This window comes from Solanum stenotomum, chromosome 11 (assembly GCF_019186545.1).
Source record: "Solanum stenotomum isolate F172 chromosome 11, ASM1918654v1, whole genome shotgun sequence".
In the NCBI taxonomy this organism is placed as follows: Eukaryota; Viridiplantae; Streptophyta; class Magnoliopsida; order Solanales; family Solanaceae; genus Solanum; species Solanum stenotomum.
The window spans coordinates 3,619,133-3,633,550 of NC_064292.1; the positions used below are offsets into that span (position 1 = coordinate 3,619,133).

General features: G+C 33.4%; 2 protein-coding genes across 3 annotated transcripts; both read left to right on the top strand.

Annotated features, from left to right (window-relative positions):
• The first annotated feature begins 2,264 nt into the window (after positions 1–2,264).
• On the top strand, positions 2,265–3,713 carry LOC125844534 (protein LYK5-like). The gene has a single exon (XM_049523843.1). The coding sequence runs from the start codon at positions 2,265–2,267 to the stop codon at positions 3,711–3,713; it is 1,449 nt and encodes a 482-aa protein (XP_049379800.1).
• Positions 3,714–6,125: 2,412 nt separating this feature from the next.
• Positions 6,126–10,708, top strand: LOC125844466 (uncharacterized). 2 transcript variants are annotated; one of them, XM_049523779.1, is made up of 4 exons: positions 6,126–6,325; positions 8,416–8,950; positions 9,172–9,350; positions 10,499–10,708. In XM_049523779.1, the coding sequence occupies exons 2-4, from the start codon at positions 8,437–8,439 to the stop codon at positions 10,691–10,693; spliced, it is 888 nt and encodes a 295-aa protein (XP_049379736.1). In that variant the 5' UTR covers positions 6,126–6,325; positions 8,416–8,436; the 3' UTR covers positions 10,694–10,708. The 2 variants fall into 2 exon arrangements, with proteins under 2 accessions (XP_049379736.1, XP_049379735.1); XM_049523778.1 differs by having other exon boundaries at positions 8,431–8,950.
• The last annotated feature ends 3,710 nt before the right edge of the window (positions 10,709–14,418 follow it).

Below are 14,418 nucleotides of genomic sequence, written 5' to 3' on the forward strand. Positions count from 1 at the left end.
ACATTCATCAAAGAGTTACAACATAGTTTTCATTCGATGCTCAGTAACCGTATTATATTGTGCTCAATAAATACAGATTCACACTAAAAAATATATATAGGGGTATGTTAATTTTGAGTCAAATTAATAACCAAATCGATATTAATAAAGTTATTGAGTTAATGATTCTAGATATTAGTTTGTCAATTTTGTAATGATTCAGTGTCCTATGATTATTGAGTTCTTTTGTTCAAGTCTTGATTTGTTACTTTATTTAATGAATAGCTCGAGAATGGATAACTCGATAACTTGATAAGAAAAAGTAAAATTATATTTTTATTCTTGCGTACATTTTACTCGAAACACTTTTGGAATATATACTATGGTATTTCTTAGAATTGATCACTCTTGAAACAGTTCTTCTTTAGGCAAGTGGTACAAGAGGCCTACCTAGTTGTCTACAAAATTGTTAGTAATTGAAAACTCATTTGTTGTCCATATGAATTTCTATTATTTTATTTTGTAGTTTTTTCTTCAACAAACTTGTGTATACTACTGAAAAAATTGGAATTTACTATAAACTTCATTGCTAATATGTCGTTGTTTTGATCGTAGTTTATGAAATTTCGTTACTAATTCATTGCTAAATAGTATTAGTGATGAATTTTGTTATTTAGCTATAAAATTTATCTGTCGCTAAATTCTATTAAAAAAAATTAGTAGTAGGAAATGATCAAGATAACCCAATAATCAAAATCTTATTGGTTTGGTTATCAAATTTACAAGCTACATATTCGATAATCGATAATGTTCACACCCGAATGAAACCGACCGATAAAAACTTAAATTCGGAGCTAAAATGACCACTTTTATTATCAAAAATGCATAAAGAGATACTATTTTTTTTATATAACCAAAACGGACAAATCACTAGGTTTTGATCGTGACTTGTCCAAATTAATAACGGTTGATCAAATGATTGTTTATCCATTTAAATAATTATTTTTTTAGTAGGTGACTCAGTTTTAAGGGTACCTTTATGCCTTTTAACTCCGAATTCTTTAAAAACCCTACTTGTATCACACTATATATTAGCTAGATACCTTAGGAGGTTCTATTATAAACATCAAGAAAATATTCCATACCATTTTTTCTGTCTATATTTTTATTTGCCAAGTAGAAAACAGTTGGATATACAAATTGTGGCCGGCTACTTAATATAATATAAAATTTTCCACAACCAAACAATTCAGTCACAATTGGCTATTACTACTATTATTGCAATAAATAAAACTAATTAATGGGAAATTCCCTTTCATATACTTCACTGCTTGGCCTGCCATGATGATATCTGATTGAACTTTATAATATTCATTTTTGAGAAATTAACTTAAATAGTCGCTCATCCAATAATAATAATAATAATACGCGGCAGATGTATAATATATATGTATATATTGATGAATGGAATGATCCCATTTCGAACCGAGATAAAATTAAATTTCTAGACTCCTTATAAGGCTTGAATAGTCCTTATCCCTTTGACGTATTTCTTCTAGAGAATCTCCTAATTGTACCAAAACAACTAGAAAGAGCGGCCCTGGATAAAGAATGCATCTTAGGCCTACTCACACCTTAAAAATTAGCTCAAAGAAAATAAGATCTCGTCCCGGTCTGATGTGGAATATTCCATTCATCATATATGTTGGTGTAACAATTGTTAAATATTTTATACTATTTCTTCCATCATCTTATTTTCTCCCCTCCCATATCAACATCATTCTTTCATTTGCCACATTCTTGATTATTCACTTTTTCTCTTGTTGCATGCCATGATTTTTCATTGGCTTCTACTAGTAATTTTGACCTTTATTGGCTCAAGTTATGGCCAACAATACTATGATTCAACTTCATGTTTTTCTAGTATAACTTCTCCAGGTACAAAATACACATGTACTTCACCAAATGATTCTTGTCAAACATATTTGATCTATAGAGCTAATCAAGATTTCACAACAATCTCTGATGTTTCATACTTGTTTGGGATATTGAATCCTGATGATCAATTACTCCTCAACATGAACAACGTCTCGTCTTCGTCTCAAATTCTTGAAATTGGAAGAGAGGTGATTATTCCAATTCAATGTTCTTGTTTAGGTGAATTCTTTCAAGCAAATGTTAGTTACATTACACCAACAAACACAAAATTCAACGACGTTGCTTGTGGAGTTTTTGAAGGTCTAGTTAAGTCTGTCACGCTTTTTCAAGAAAACATTTTCACCAAAATGTCTAATGACAATGAAATCAAAGGTGGAACAGAGTTGATTGTACCTTTAAAGTGTGCATGTCCTGATAAATTATTTGGTCCTGTATTAAAGTACCTTGTCACGTACCCTTTTATATCAGGTGACGATACAGGAAAAGTAAGTGAAAAATTCAAGATTCCTATTGAAGATATATGGAGAGTGAATAATTTGAGTTTTAATCCTACTGTATACTCAAACACAACAATTTTGGTACCATTGAGTAAAGAACCATCAATCAATTTCAGTATTCAAAACTCCGAACCTCCTAGTCCTAGATTTCTTCCAACACAACTCGTAGAAAAATCAACGAAAAATAAAAAACTAAAGAAACTCTACATTTCAGGATCAATTGTTGGTTTTCTCCTTCTTGTAGCAACTTTAATCGCTTGTGGTTTATACATAAGGGCGTTAAGGAAATTCAAGGAAGAAAGATGTATTAATCGTTCTACGATACATAAGGGTTCTGTTACTTCATGTTCAACTCCAAGAAGTTCTCCAACAATATCCGGTCCAACGACTACTAGAACATCAACAAATTCTTGTTTATCTCCTGATTTATTTGCAGGAATAAAGTACACATTGGGAGAATACAACATAGATGAATTGACAAACGCGACATGTAATTTTAGTGAAGAAACTAAGGTAAGTAACAGCGTATACAGGGGATGTGTCGATAAAGTGGAAGTATTAATCAAGAAAATACGCTTCGATGATACTAAACAAGTGATTGATGTACATTCAAGAATCAATCATGTTAGCATTGTGAAATTACAAGGTGTTTGTTATGGTGAAGATGATATAACAGGATCATATCTTGTTTTTGAATATCCATCTAATGGTACATTAAGGGATTGTTTGTCAAATTCCTCTGTTGTTTCTTTAAAATGGCACAAAAGGACTCAAATTGCATTTGACATTGCTATAGGGTTACATTACTTGCATTTTTGTACTATTCCACCTTACACACACATGAACATCAATAGCAAAAACATCTTCTTGACCGCGAATTGGAGGGCTAAGTTAGCTATTTTTGGAGCTAAAGGAGGGGTTGGAACAGCAACGAGTAGGGACATTGGAAGTATAGGAAGTCTTGGAGGGTGGATTGCACCCGAACATCTAGTACATGGCTCGGTGTCTGAAAAAGTAGATATTTTTGCATTCGGAGTAGTATTACTCGAGCTCATATCGGGGAAAGAAGATGTTGATGGGAATTTTTTGAGGGATTCAATTACATTTTTGGGAGGGGGTGTTAATGAAGGAGGATGTTTTGAACAATTGAAGAATTTTATTGATCCATGTCTTAAGGAAGATTACCCTCTAGCTGAGGCATTGTGTTTAGCTGTTTTAGCTAAAGCTTGTATTGAAGATGATCCTCTTCATAGGCCAACTATGGATGATATCATTAAAGTCCTTGCAAGAATGGTATGATTCTCAACATCTGTTGTTCGATATCTGTACTGAAGTCATATATTTCATTCAGTATCATAAGCTTGTATTGAAGATGATCCTCTTCATAGGCCATCAATGGATGATATCATTAAAGTCCTTGCAAGAATGGTATGATTTTCAACATCTGGTGTTCGGTATCTGTATTGAAGTCATATATTTCATTCAGTATCATGTATTGTTTACTTGTTAGTCAATAATCAATTAATTGTACTTGCCAAGGCAATTGATGTCTTTTTGTAGCTACATTATTCACAATGTATCACAGGTGTTACATGTTCAAGACCATTCTTTGTCAAATGTTTTACACTTTTTTGGTTAAAGGTGATTGTCGACTTGTTATGGAAAAAATTATCTTAACTTTATTCATGTATCACGAAAGTCAATAAACTATATTTCTTAACAGAAAAATAACTTAACAGAAAGTTACTAAGTGAAATAAATGAGATAATTCTATAATACTGAAGAAAAGTTGAGTATAAAAATAGTTGTTTAATGACTTTTTGTAATGCTTAAGAAGATTGAGTGATTTTTCATTAAAAAGTTAATAATAATATAATAACTTTGATATAATAAAGTAAAAGTCGAGTGATCATCCGCGGGAAATTACTCCCCATTAGAAAAAGTATTAGTCTCTTTTGTTAATTAGTGATAGGGGAATCTTATTTATTTTTTTGTAATAGTGTAGTAATTTATTATTAATGAACATACCTAGCTACATATAATTTGTTGCTTTTTGTGGACTAAAAATTGAGAACATATTAGGTGAAGTTGTATGTACATGTATAAGTATAAAACTTTAGATGATTTGAATTCACTTAATATCATTAAGAATAATATATTGAATGAGATGACGAAGAAGAAAACATCATGGCTTATGAAATTTCTTATTGTAGTCTTTTTAAAATTTATTTATTTAAGCATCATTTATCAAATAAAATAGTTTACAAAACAGAAACTAATAAATGTGAATTCAAACAATTATTGTTAAATTAAATTAAATCTCATTATATTTCCCCCAAAAAATCCACATTTTTACTATGTTTGTGGAAGGTATTTTGTTAAATATATAAAAAATTTAAAATTATGCAATTCACGTCATTTTTAATACACCAAACCAAATAATGCATAAGAAATGATCTCATAATTTATACATAGCATTATTCTTATATACATTACCAAACGATCACCATCATGTGTAATTGTAAAAAAACATGATCAATAATTTGAACTCACTTTCCTTTTTAGTCAATTTCAAGAAAATGATTCATTTCTATATCTAATACTTTCTCCGTCCCTTGTTACTTGTCCACTTTTGAATTGATACACCTATTAAGAAAACAATGATTTACATAATAAGTGTATCATTTTACCCTATTAATTATGAAGTGGTGAATTAAAAATTTAAGATTTTCAAGAATTTATACCTTTTCCAAAATAATTAATTGAGAGTATGATAGGTAAATTTTTTTTTATCCTTTCTTGAATTTTCAAAATGGACAAGTAAAAAAGAAAAATTGAACAAGTAATTTGGGACGGGGGGTGGGGGTGGGGGTGGGGGTAACAATATAATTTTAAAATGCCTATTTTAGCACCGTATTTTAGATGAAAACATTTATATCTTTTTTTCAAATTGTATCAAATGAAACTACTCATTCCGTTCACTTTTACTTGTCACTTATTTCTAAAATAAATTTTCATTTTTACTTGTCACTTTTGACATATCAAGAAAAGATATTTTTTTTTCATGTTTTACCCTTAGTATTAAATACATACACTTGGTAGAGTCGTAAATAATGTACAATCTGAGTTTCCTGCTGTTCACCTATCTACTCTAGTTGAGCATCTTGATTCCCTCATTAGAACGCAATTTTCCATATCATTTTTCAAAATGTAATACAAAACATTACTCCCTCCGTCCCATTTTATATGCTATCTTTTTACTTTGCACTTGCATTAAGAAATTATGTAACTTTACCCTTTTGCTCTTATTTATTGTTTTCTTAAGTCAACTTTATAATAAATTATAAATACATTTTCAAGATTAATTAACTACTCTATCAAGGATATAATAGGCAAAATATGATAATTTATGCATAAATTTTATAAAATGACAAATATCATGGTCCAACTATTTATAGAAAGGAATGACATATAAAATGAAACGGAGAGAGTAATTAGTAGAGATAGTGTGGTAAAAAATACCTATATCAATAGTTATTTTTTAATGACAGCATCAAGTCAAACAATGACAATAAAAATGAATAATTCTTTTTTCTTCTTAAATTTTGTGTCGACTCAAATTATTAGCGACTAATGATGAAAAGATGTTGACTAAGAGACATAAATTTTGTGAAGATATATCCAAATGAGTACAAATGTCTAACTAGTAATAAAGTACTTCAAAAAAGTGAAACGCCTGCCGGGTTATCTCGGCCCGTTATAAGTTAAAATCGCGGCAACAAATTTCAATTTTTAGGGATTTGTTGAAGTAGGGTTTTGCATCGGAGCGATTTGGGAGAAAATTGTCTGCTGTTTCATAGCAAGTGAATCAAGTTCTATTGCACATTACAGTTATTTGGGGGTGTTTTAATGTAAGTTTCTTGAGTTGTTATCACTGTAAATTCTTGGTTTGGATCGGATTTTTTTCTTTGGTGTTCATGGTGATGTTTTTTGTTTGATTTAACTGCAATGTTTGAGTTACTGACTACATGCATGGTGTAAAAATTGTTTTTTTTCACGATATGTAGAGTAATTGGAGAAGGTGTATTTGAATGTGGCATTTTTGGTTGATTTTGTTAGAATTTTGTGATGTTCTTGAGTTGGGATTTGCATAAACTGTCTAATCTGTGTGATTTTTTTTTGGGTTTGAGTGAAATTGGATTTTTGAATTTAAGCTAGAAGTATGCACGCACTTGTGAGCAGCAGATTTTAAAGTTGAAAACTTTAAACTTGAAACTTGAAATTTTAGTTTAGGAAGTTGGGATTTTCGGAACTTGAAGTTGTGTTTGGACATGCAGTTTTTGGAAGTTTTTTTTTTTTTGAAGACCTGATCCAAAATGTATGGCCAAACAAATATTTGATGATAAATTTTCAAAATATATGGCCAAAAGCTAGCTTAAAGTCAGTTTTTTTGGGTTTATTCCATCTCTATTCAAAAGTGATATACAAGTACTGTTTCCATCAGAACGATTTGGGAGGAAATTTCTGCTGTTTCATAGCAGTGAACAAGTTCTAGCACATTACAGTTATTTGGAGGTGTTTTAAAGTATGCTTCTTGTTTGTTACCACTGTAAATTCTAGGTGGTCGGACAATTTCTTGGTGTTCATGGTGGTGTTTTTTTTCTCAAGGGTAACAACAATGTTGGTGTTACGGACCGCATGCATGGTGTAAAAATGTTTTCTTTTCACAATATTCAAGGTTGTTACTTGTATGAAGAGCAGTTGGAGAAGCTGGATCGGACTGTGCCATATTTTTGCACTATTTTTAGTTGATTTTATATGTATTTGTCATGTTCTTGAGTTGGGGTTTGCACAAACTGTATATTTTTGTTTTGTTTGAGTGGAATTGGATTCTTGAAGTTGAGCTAAAATTATGCACTCTTAAATTCCCCTTTTTTGGTTTATTCCAGTTCTTTTCAGAACAGATATACAATATTGAGTTTTGCTACCAAGTGAATAGTTCAAATGTAGAAATTTTCTTTAACATTTTTCAACAGAGCTACGTTGTACCCTCATATCTGAAATGTTACCATTCTTCAAAAAAATGAAATGAGAGATGCTTTACCCCATATCTGCTGCTTAAAACTTATTATATGTCCTATTTTTATTTTTGACTAAGGACGTGTCTAGTACGAAGGAAAATGTTTTTATGGAAAATGATGGGGTATTACTTATTTTATTTGTTTTGTAAGTAAGCAAAAAAATATTATCCCAAGAGCATTTATAGAGTAAAATCTATCAAAATATCATGGGAGTGGGGGTGGCGGGGGTGGGATGGTCAATAGGTGGGGGTTGGGGATGTTGGGTGGGTGGGGAGGAGACAATGAACTTGGAGGGTCACTATGGAACTTGTTTTCCTTCCTTTCATTAGGGAAGTCATTTTCCTCATTTAAGGAACTTGTTTTCGTAGAGAAATGTTTTTCAAAGTCTTTTGACTAACCAAACCAAACACACCTAAATCCTTTCAGAGCTTACATGCTGGCAGTTAGACTTTAGGGATAAGCTAATCTTGCTGTTGAATAGTGATACCCTGATAGCACACAGGGGATTGCTTTGGTATAAGCGATTGAACTAGATCCTTTTGAAATTTAGGTCAAGATAATTTGTTTTGTGATCAGTTAACTTTCTCAAAAAAATAATAATTTGTTGGAACAATAATTTGCATGTAGGAAATAACTATTTGTAATTTTTCTGAGAGATGGGGCATGTATCTAAATTTTGGGTCGGGTAAACTGATTCCAAGTCAATGAAATGGCTTCCAGGATAAATGTCAATTTGACATTTACTGGATTTTTCAGTGGGCTTGAGCAAATTTGGATAGAGCCTTGTTGCAGGATGGCTTTTAATCTCGCACCCTTTTATTTTTCAGCATCAATTGTTGTCGGGTGCATTAGTTTTTCTGCATCAGATTACTACATCTTTTAGTACTTGGAATAGTAAGAATTGTCTGACGTAATTCGAGGTTTATTTATCACAGCTTAAGATGGCTATTGATGCTGGATCCGGGAGCAAAAGTAGGGATAATGATAGTAATAACTCAAAAAACAAACTGGTTAGTAAAGGATCATCAAGTTTTGACTCGGGAAAGACAGATAGATCCACAAGATCCTCGGTCAAGGAAGCCTCATCTAAACAAATGGATTTAACCCCTGCAAGTAAACGGAAGTCTGAGCGCCTTGAGAAGCGGACCCCATCCATGCCTCCTGCTAAGAAGAAGTCTGTGGGACTTGAACAACAGAACACTCCAAGCCCTTTAAGAAGGTCTGAAAGGTGCTCTACTTCGTCAAGATCAAAGTACTTAGGCACAGAATCCAATTCGTCTAGTATAAAGAAGGAGAAACAAGAGAAGATTGTGAAGAATCTGACAATGGAATCTGAAAGTGTAAGCACTACCAAGAAGAATACTACAACACCTATTGATTTAAAAAGGAAAAAAACGGATGGCAGAACTTCTAAGTTATTATTCAAAAAACAAAAGAAAGAAGGTACTGCATCAGGTAGGCCAATCGTTCTCTTGAAATTATCATTTTCTTATTACTGTTATTCTTCTCCTTTTTTATTGTTGAAAGGATGTAGTTCTTGAGTCAACCATATTCAATAGATTATCCTCCTATTAGTGTATGTTTGTTGCACCATATATTTAGCTGTTTTTAGATGAACATAGTCTTGCTGATTGATTACATGTGGCACCTAATTTATATGTTTTTATTGGGTTCAGATGCTTGTGAAGATGATGGTACTGATGGGGAGCATGGTACTAAATCTCAATCGAGTCCGTTGCATGAGGCAGACCTGGTTGAGCCCGAAGAAAGAAGAATGCTATACAATGAGCAGAAAAGCCTCCATATCCATCTGAAAGCTGAGATGGCAAAACTTTTTGGAGTGATAAAAGTTTCGGTATTGACTTATACATTACATGTCTTATATTTTTATTTTATTTTTATCAGTTTCCCATAGAAGGGAATGCTAATATCATATCTACAAAATGGTGTAAAATGTGTTTACTCTGGGAAATGTCGCAAGGGTCAGTTGTCTGTTCAGGTGAGAGGAGTACGTCCTGGTTAAGTTACCTCAGGTGTTAACTAGAGCTTTATTAGTGGTTTAAACCAAATTATCTGTGTAGTAGAACATTTAGGAGAAACGTACTCGAATGCTCGTGTTTGCTGTTGTAACTCTTTCCTTAAAGCTTCCGTATCATTCACTTCTTGAATTTTTTCACTTAAAAAGACTAAATTATTTCAGCTTCCGGTTAAGGGAGTCAAAATGCATTGACCAAAAGATTGAGTGCGCTGCAGTCTGAGAACGAACTTCCTTCAATAGCTGTCAATGAAGTTGTCTTGTGTTCTACAATTGATTTGATCTTACCTAAATCAGTGCTATATTTTTCAATAACGAAGGTGTTCAATTGAGTGATCTTAGATTTTATTGTTCTCCCATTATCCTTTAGTTTGCCATTAGCTCAAATATTCTTCTATTATTTTATTAAAGCTATTTCCATTTGGCTGTTCTGTCTTCCTAACTTAGAACATGTTTGGTTTTCCAAACTTCCCTAAAATGCGCCAGCACCCTAACCCTAACCTGAAAATGAATCTTATACAACAGTTTGTTGATCCTTTCCTGTTGCATTTCGTTCCCTTACCCCTCTTATGATCTTTAGGTTCCTCAAAGATGCTTTTGAAAAGCATTTTGTGTTGCTTACAACTCATTCTTAAGAAGTTCATCTTGCCCTTCCTAATCTGCCATGAGGAACCTCATGCCATCTATAGTTTGTTCCGTTTCTCTTTCCCATTCTTTGTTCTTTTTATTTTATAAAATGGGTGGGGTTTTGGGTGGTGATGGGGTGCTGGTATGAAATCTCATAAGAAAAACTGAAGTTATGTTTGTGATGATTATAAAGGAAAATGAAAAAAAGGTACTTTGGCAAGATTGCCATACTCAACATTGAACTTGTAATTACTCCTTTTAAATAAACCAAGGATTGGCACCCTAGTCATGACCTCCCAGTCATTTGCTTTGTGTTGATATGGCTCTAAATCTAAATACAGGAAGTCATCAAACATACTGCGGAAAAATTTCTGGAATATATTATGGAGAATCATCATGTTAGTAGGGAGCCGGAAACAATTTTACAGGCTTTCCAGATATCTCTGGTTAGCATTTTTTTCTCATCCACTTCCAATATCTCTTTGCCTGTTTTTTTATGTTTCAATAAAGTACTTCTGACATATTTTGTATTTTAAGCACAGATGATTTCGTTATCTTTCCTTATTTTCTATGCAGTGGAGGCTGTCTCTTAGAAACTGCCCGAGACTTGACAAATCTGAATTTAGTTATATTTGAGGAGATCCATATTCATTTAGCTTTTGGAACTTATCGACCTTTAGAGAAGACATTGTATATTAAAATATATAGGGTATTGGATTTCAGAATGTAGGTTGAGCCAGAGCTTTATTGAGATCTAGTAGTTAGAAAAAAAGTACTTCAATTTCTTTAACCTTTCTAAAAAAAAAGAAGAAGAGTACTTCAAGTGCCAAACATTTCTTTTGGGTGTGGGACTTTTGGAATGCATAGATTGGATGCTTCACTTCATAAGTGCTACTTCCTCTGTTTTAATTATGTCTTACTTTTCTTTTTTAGTCTCTTTTAAAAAGAATGCCTCTTGCACCCAAGGGTGTGGCCGCCTAGTGGTCAATGAAGTGGGTTGAGCGTCATGAGGACTCAGGTTCACATCCCAGCAAGGACAAAACACTTAGATGATTAATTCTCATTTGTTCTAGCCTTGGTGGATAGAGTTGCCTGGTACCTGTTGTTAGTGAGAGGTACCCTACCCTCTGTGCAAGCTGGTGGTGCCACCATGGTTATCAAATAAAGAAAAGAATGTCTCTTTCCTAATTTGGTAACTTTACTTTTAAAATTCCAGTAACACCCTTACCATCATTATTGTTACCTTTCTTAAAAAAAAGAACACCATTACCATCAATTAGCTAATGCACTGAACATGGACCCATTGGATTTATAAAGAGTTAGTTGTATTCTTCTATCGGGTGGAGAAGTCGATGAATGTTTATAAGTAAAGATTACAACTTGTTAAATTTTTTCAACGTTTGTCACTTTTAACTTCTTTTCCATTTTGTTGTACTCCCCCCCCCCCCCCCCNTTTTCCCTACAATAATTGCTAGCCCATGAAAGGTATCGGCAGATAATTTCAACAAAGAATTTTCCCTTTTAGCATCAACATATTCGAGTGCAAGTCCATAAGATAAATATAGACTTAATATTCACAACTTTTTATGTGCATGAGTCTCTACAAATAGGATAAAACTACTTATACTAAATAACTGTTGTGTCTCTAAATGTATGAGTCTAATAAAAAAGGGGTTATACAAAAGATACAACATGCCAAGGCTACAAAATAGGAACAACAAACTTTACAAAAAGGATGTTTTCCTAGTAACATTGAATTGCTTATATCCCATATCACCTTTGAATTAGAGTGTTAGCTTCATTAACTACATCAATATCATAACAAAGTTGAATCAGAAGACCTTTTTTTTTTTTTTTGAAATTAGTAATGTAACAACTACAGGNTCTTCCTTCTCGTTCCTTCCTCATGTGTCACACTTTGTAGTTGTTTCCACCTTTAGCTTTCGTCACCTCAACCATGCAAGGTTGCAAAGCTAAAAACATGTGATTGAGTCGTTCCACTTTCATCTCATTAAAAGATGTTTCAACTGCATTTTATCCACTCATCAATAGTTAAGTTTAAAGGCGTCTTTTGATATTGAAACTTGAAGGGATCTAATAGGTCCAAAGAATTCGAGGTTTAAAATATACAAAACTATATTATTGGGAGATTAAAAAAGCATAGCTGAATATCAATTCCACCTTTGTGAACAGCTTCATTAAATTCTATATTGTTGACGTTAATGTCAGGTCTTGCATTTTCTTTTTGAATAAAAATATGAGCATTTGACTCTAGAAGAACTTTTTTGATTAAGCAAGCCCTAGTGATATCTTTAGTCATAGATAAAATAAGTTTCATTTTCTAAGTTCCTGCTGTTCGATTTTTGCTATTCCGTTTAGCTGCCTCCTTGACCACAAAAGGAAAGATCCATGTTTTTCCTGAAAACCACTTGATTCCATTCTAATCAAATCTAGGACGTTCAACATCAGCCATAAACACAACTTTTGTAATGAAGTTCTTACTTTTGCATGATATGTATATGGGTTGGATTCTTCTTGTTCAGGGATAAGGTAGTACGTTTCATAGTTCTTTGATTAAAAATCATTTTCATTAATGTTAAATACATTAAACATATCTGAAAACATTGAATTTGAATAGAGCGTATCTGGATCAATCATTGATAGACCAATTTTTTCTTGATGACAAGGGAAACCCTCTGCAGCTACCCTTCGGATGCGCACCGGGTAAAACCTCCGCTTCTATGCAATAACTCGCAAACCACACAAAAGAGGTAACCCGCATTAGGCAAGTTCGGTGCGACGAGCTTGGCCCAGAAGGCAAACCCCTTGCTTTCGCTAGCAAGGGATTTCGAACTTGAGACCTCCAACATGGAAGTCCCAAGTCCAAACCACTGGCCAGCCCGAAGGGTCATTGATCGACCAAATTGGACCTTTACCTTTTCATTTCCTCCATCATATGAGGCTTTATAGCATTCGTATGTGCCCTATTAGCACCTTCCTTGGATATGTTGAAAAAGTGTCGCTGTTAACATGTCGATGGCACAAGCTAAAGATCAAACATCCGTTCGACGATGAAGAGGAGTTATCTTTACCAGATTAATATCGATTTGAATTCGTTTTCTCCCAACTCTATGTACAAGATTTGATCACACATCTACTGTAGTGCCATTGCGATGCATAAACCTTGTCTGCTTCCAAATTTGTCCCAGAGCACGGTCTGAAGTGTGAAACAATATCACAGCTTTCTTTAAAGATCCATGTGGAACATCCCCTCCTTTTCTTTCTTTCAAAATCCATTCACATTAGCTTGATGTTCCTCAATTGTTAGTCTTGCTTTTCCTGTAAGTCTGATTGTAAGTAGGCCTTTGGTCATGTTTCATTGTGAAAACAGGAAAAAATAGTTTTTGTTTTCAAAGTGAAAAGTGATATTTGAAAATTGGAGTTGTGTTTGACCATGAAATAAATTAGTGTTGTTTTTGAATTTTTGTGAGTAATTTGAAGTGAAAACAACTTTTTGTTGTTTTTAGAATTTCTGAAAATTCTTGAAAAAGTGAAAACAAACTTCTTCAGAATTTTACAGCCAAACATGAAAGTGAACAATTTTCATGGCCAAACACCCCAATTTTCTTTTTGATAAGATAAATAATTTTATTAACATTTGGGGGGAAACCTCGTAATCAAGCCATATACCAAAAGAAAAGAACCTACATCAATTGGGACCTCCCAAGTACATCAAAAAGAAACTAGGGACAAAACACTACTCTGCATTTTAAAAAAAACTAGTTTCATCCCTTCGCCCTCCGTTTTTCCTTTACCCTTCTATGAGTCCAAATTTGCAAGACCTCCTTCACTATACCTGACATGACCCATTGCATCCTAAGCAAATTTAGGGAATAAGGGCTACCCTCCAGAACTGACTAGTCACGTTACAATGCAAAAGAAGATGATCTACACTTCCACCAACACTTTTACACATGAAACACCAACTGGCATAGGTGATTCTCCTCTTTCTCAGCTTCTCTGTTGTTCATAACACACCCTTGCCGCCAACATACAAAGAAAAAAACCTTCCTTGGTGCTCTAGGATCCAAATGGAGTCGCGGGGGAAGGTACCTTCATCTCTCACTAGCATCCTCTTATAAAAGGAGCTAACAATGAATAATCCGTCATCACTCTCCAGCCACTTCAGGAAATCCAATAAGTTGTTTGGCATGTCCAGGCCATACAAAAGCTCTATCAAATTGTGAAATTCTTCCACCTA

Bases quoted from the DNA above. Each gene is read 5' to 3' on its own strand.
- LOC125844534 (XM_049523843.1), top strand. From the start codon at position 2,265: ATGTCTAATGACAATGAAATCAAAGGTGGAACAGAGTTGATTGTACCT.
- LOC125844466 (XM_049523779.1), top strand. From the start codon at position 8,437: ATGGCTATTGATGCTGGATCCGGGAGCAAAAGTAGGGATAATGATAGT. The intron at 8,951-9,171 runs GTAGGCCAATCG...TATTGGGTTCAG, and splicing joins GAAAGAAGGTACTGCATCAG to ATGCTTGTGAAGATGATGGT. The intron at 9,351-10,498 runs GTATTGACTTAT...ATCTAAATACAG, and splicing joins TTGGAGTGATAAAAGTTTCG to GAAGTCATCAAACATACTGC.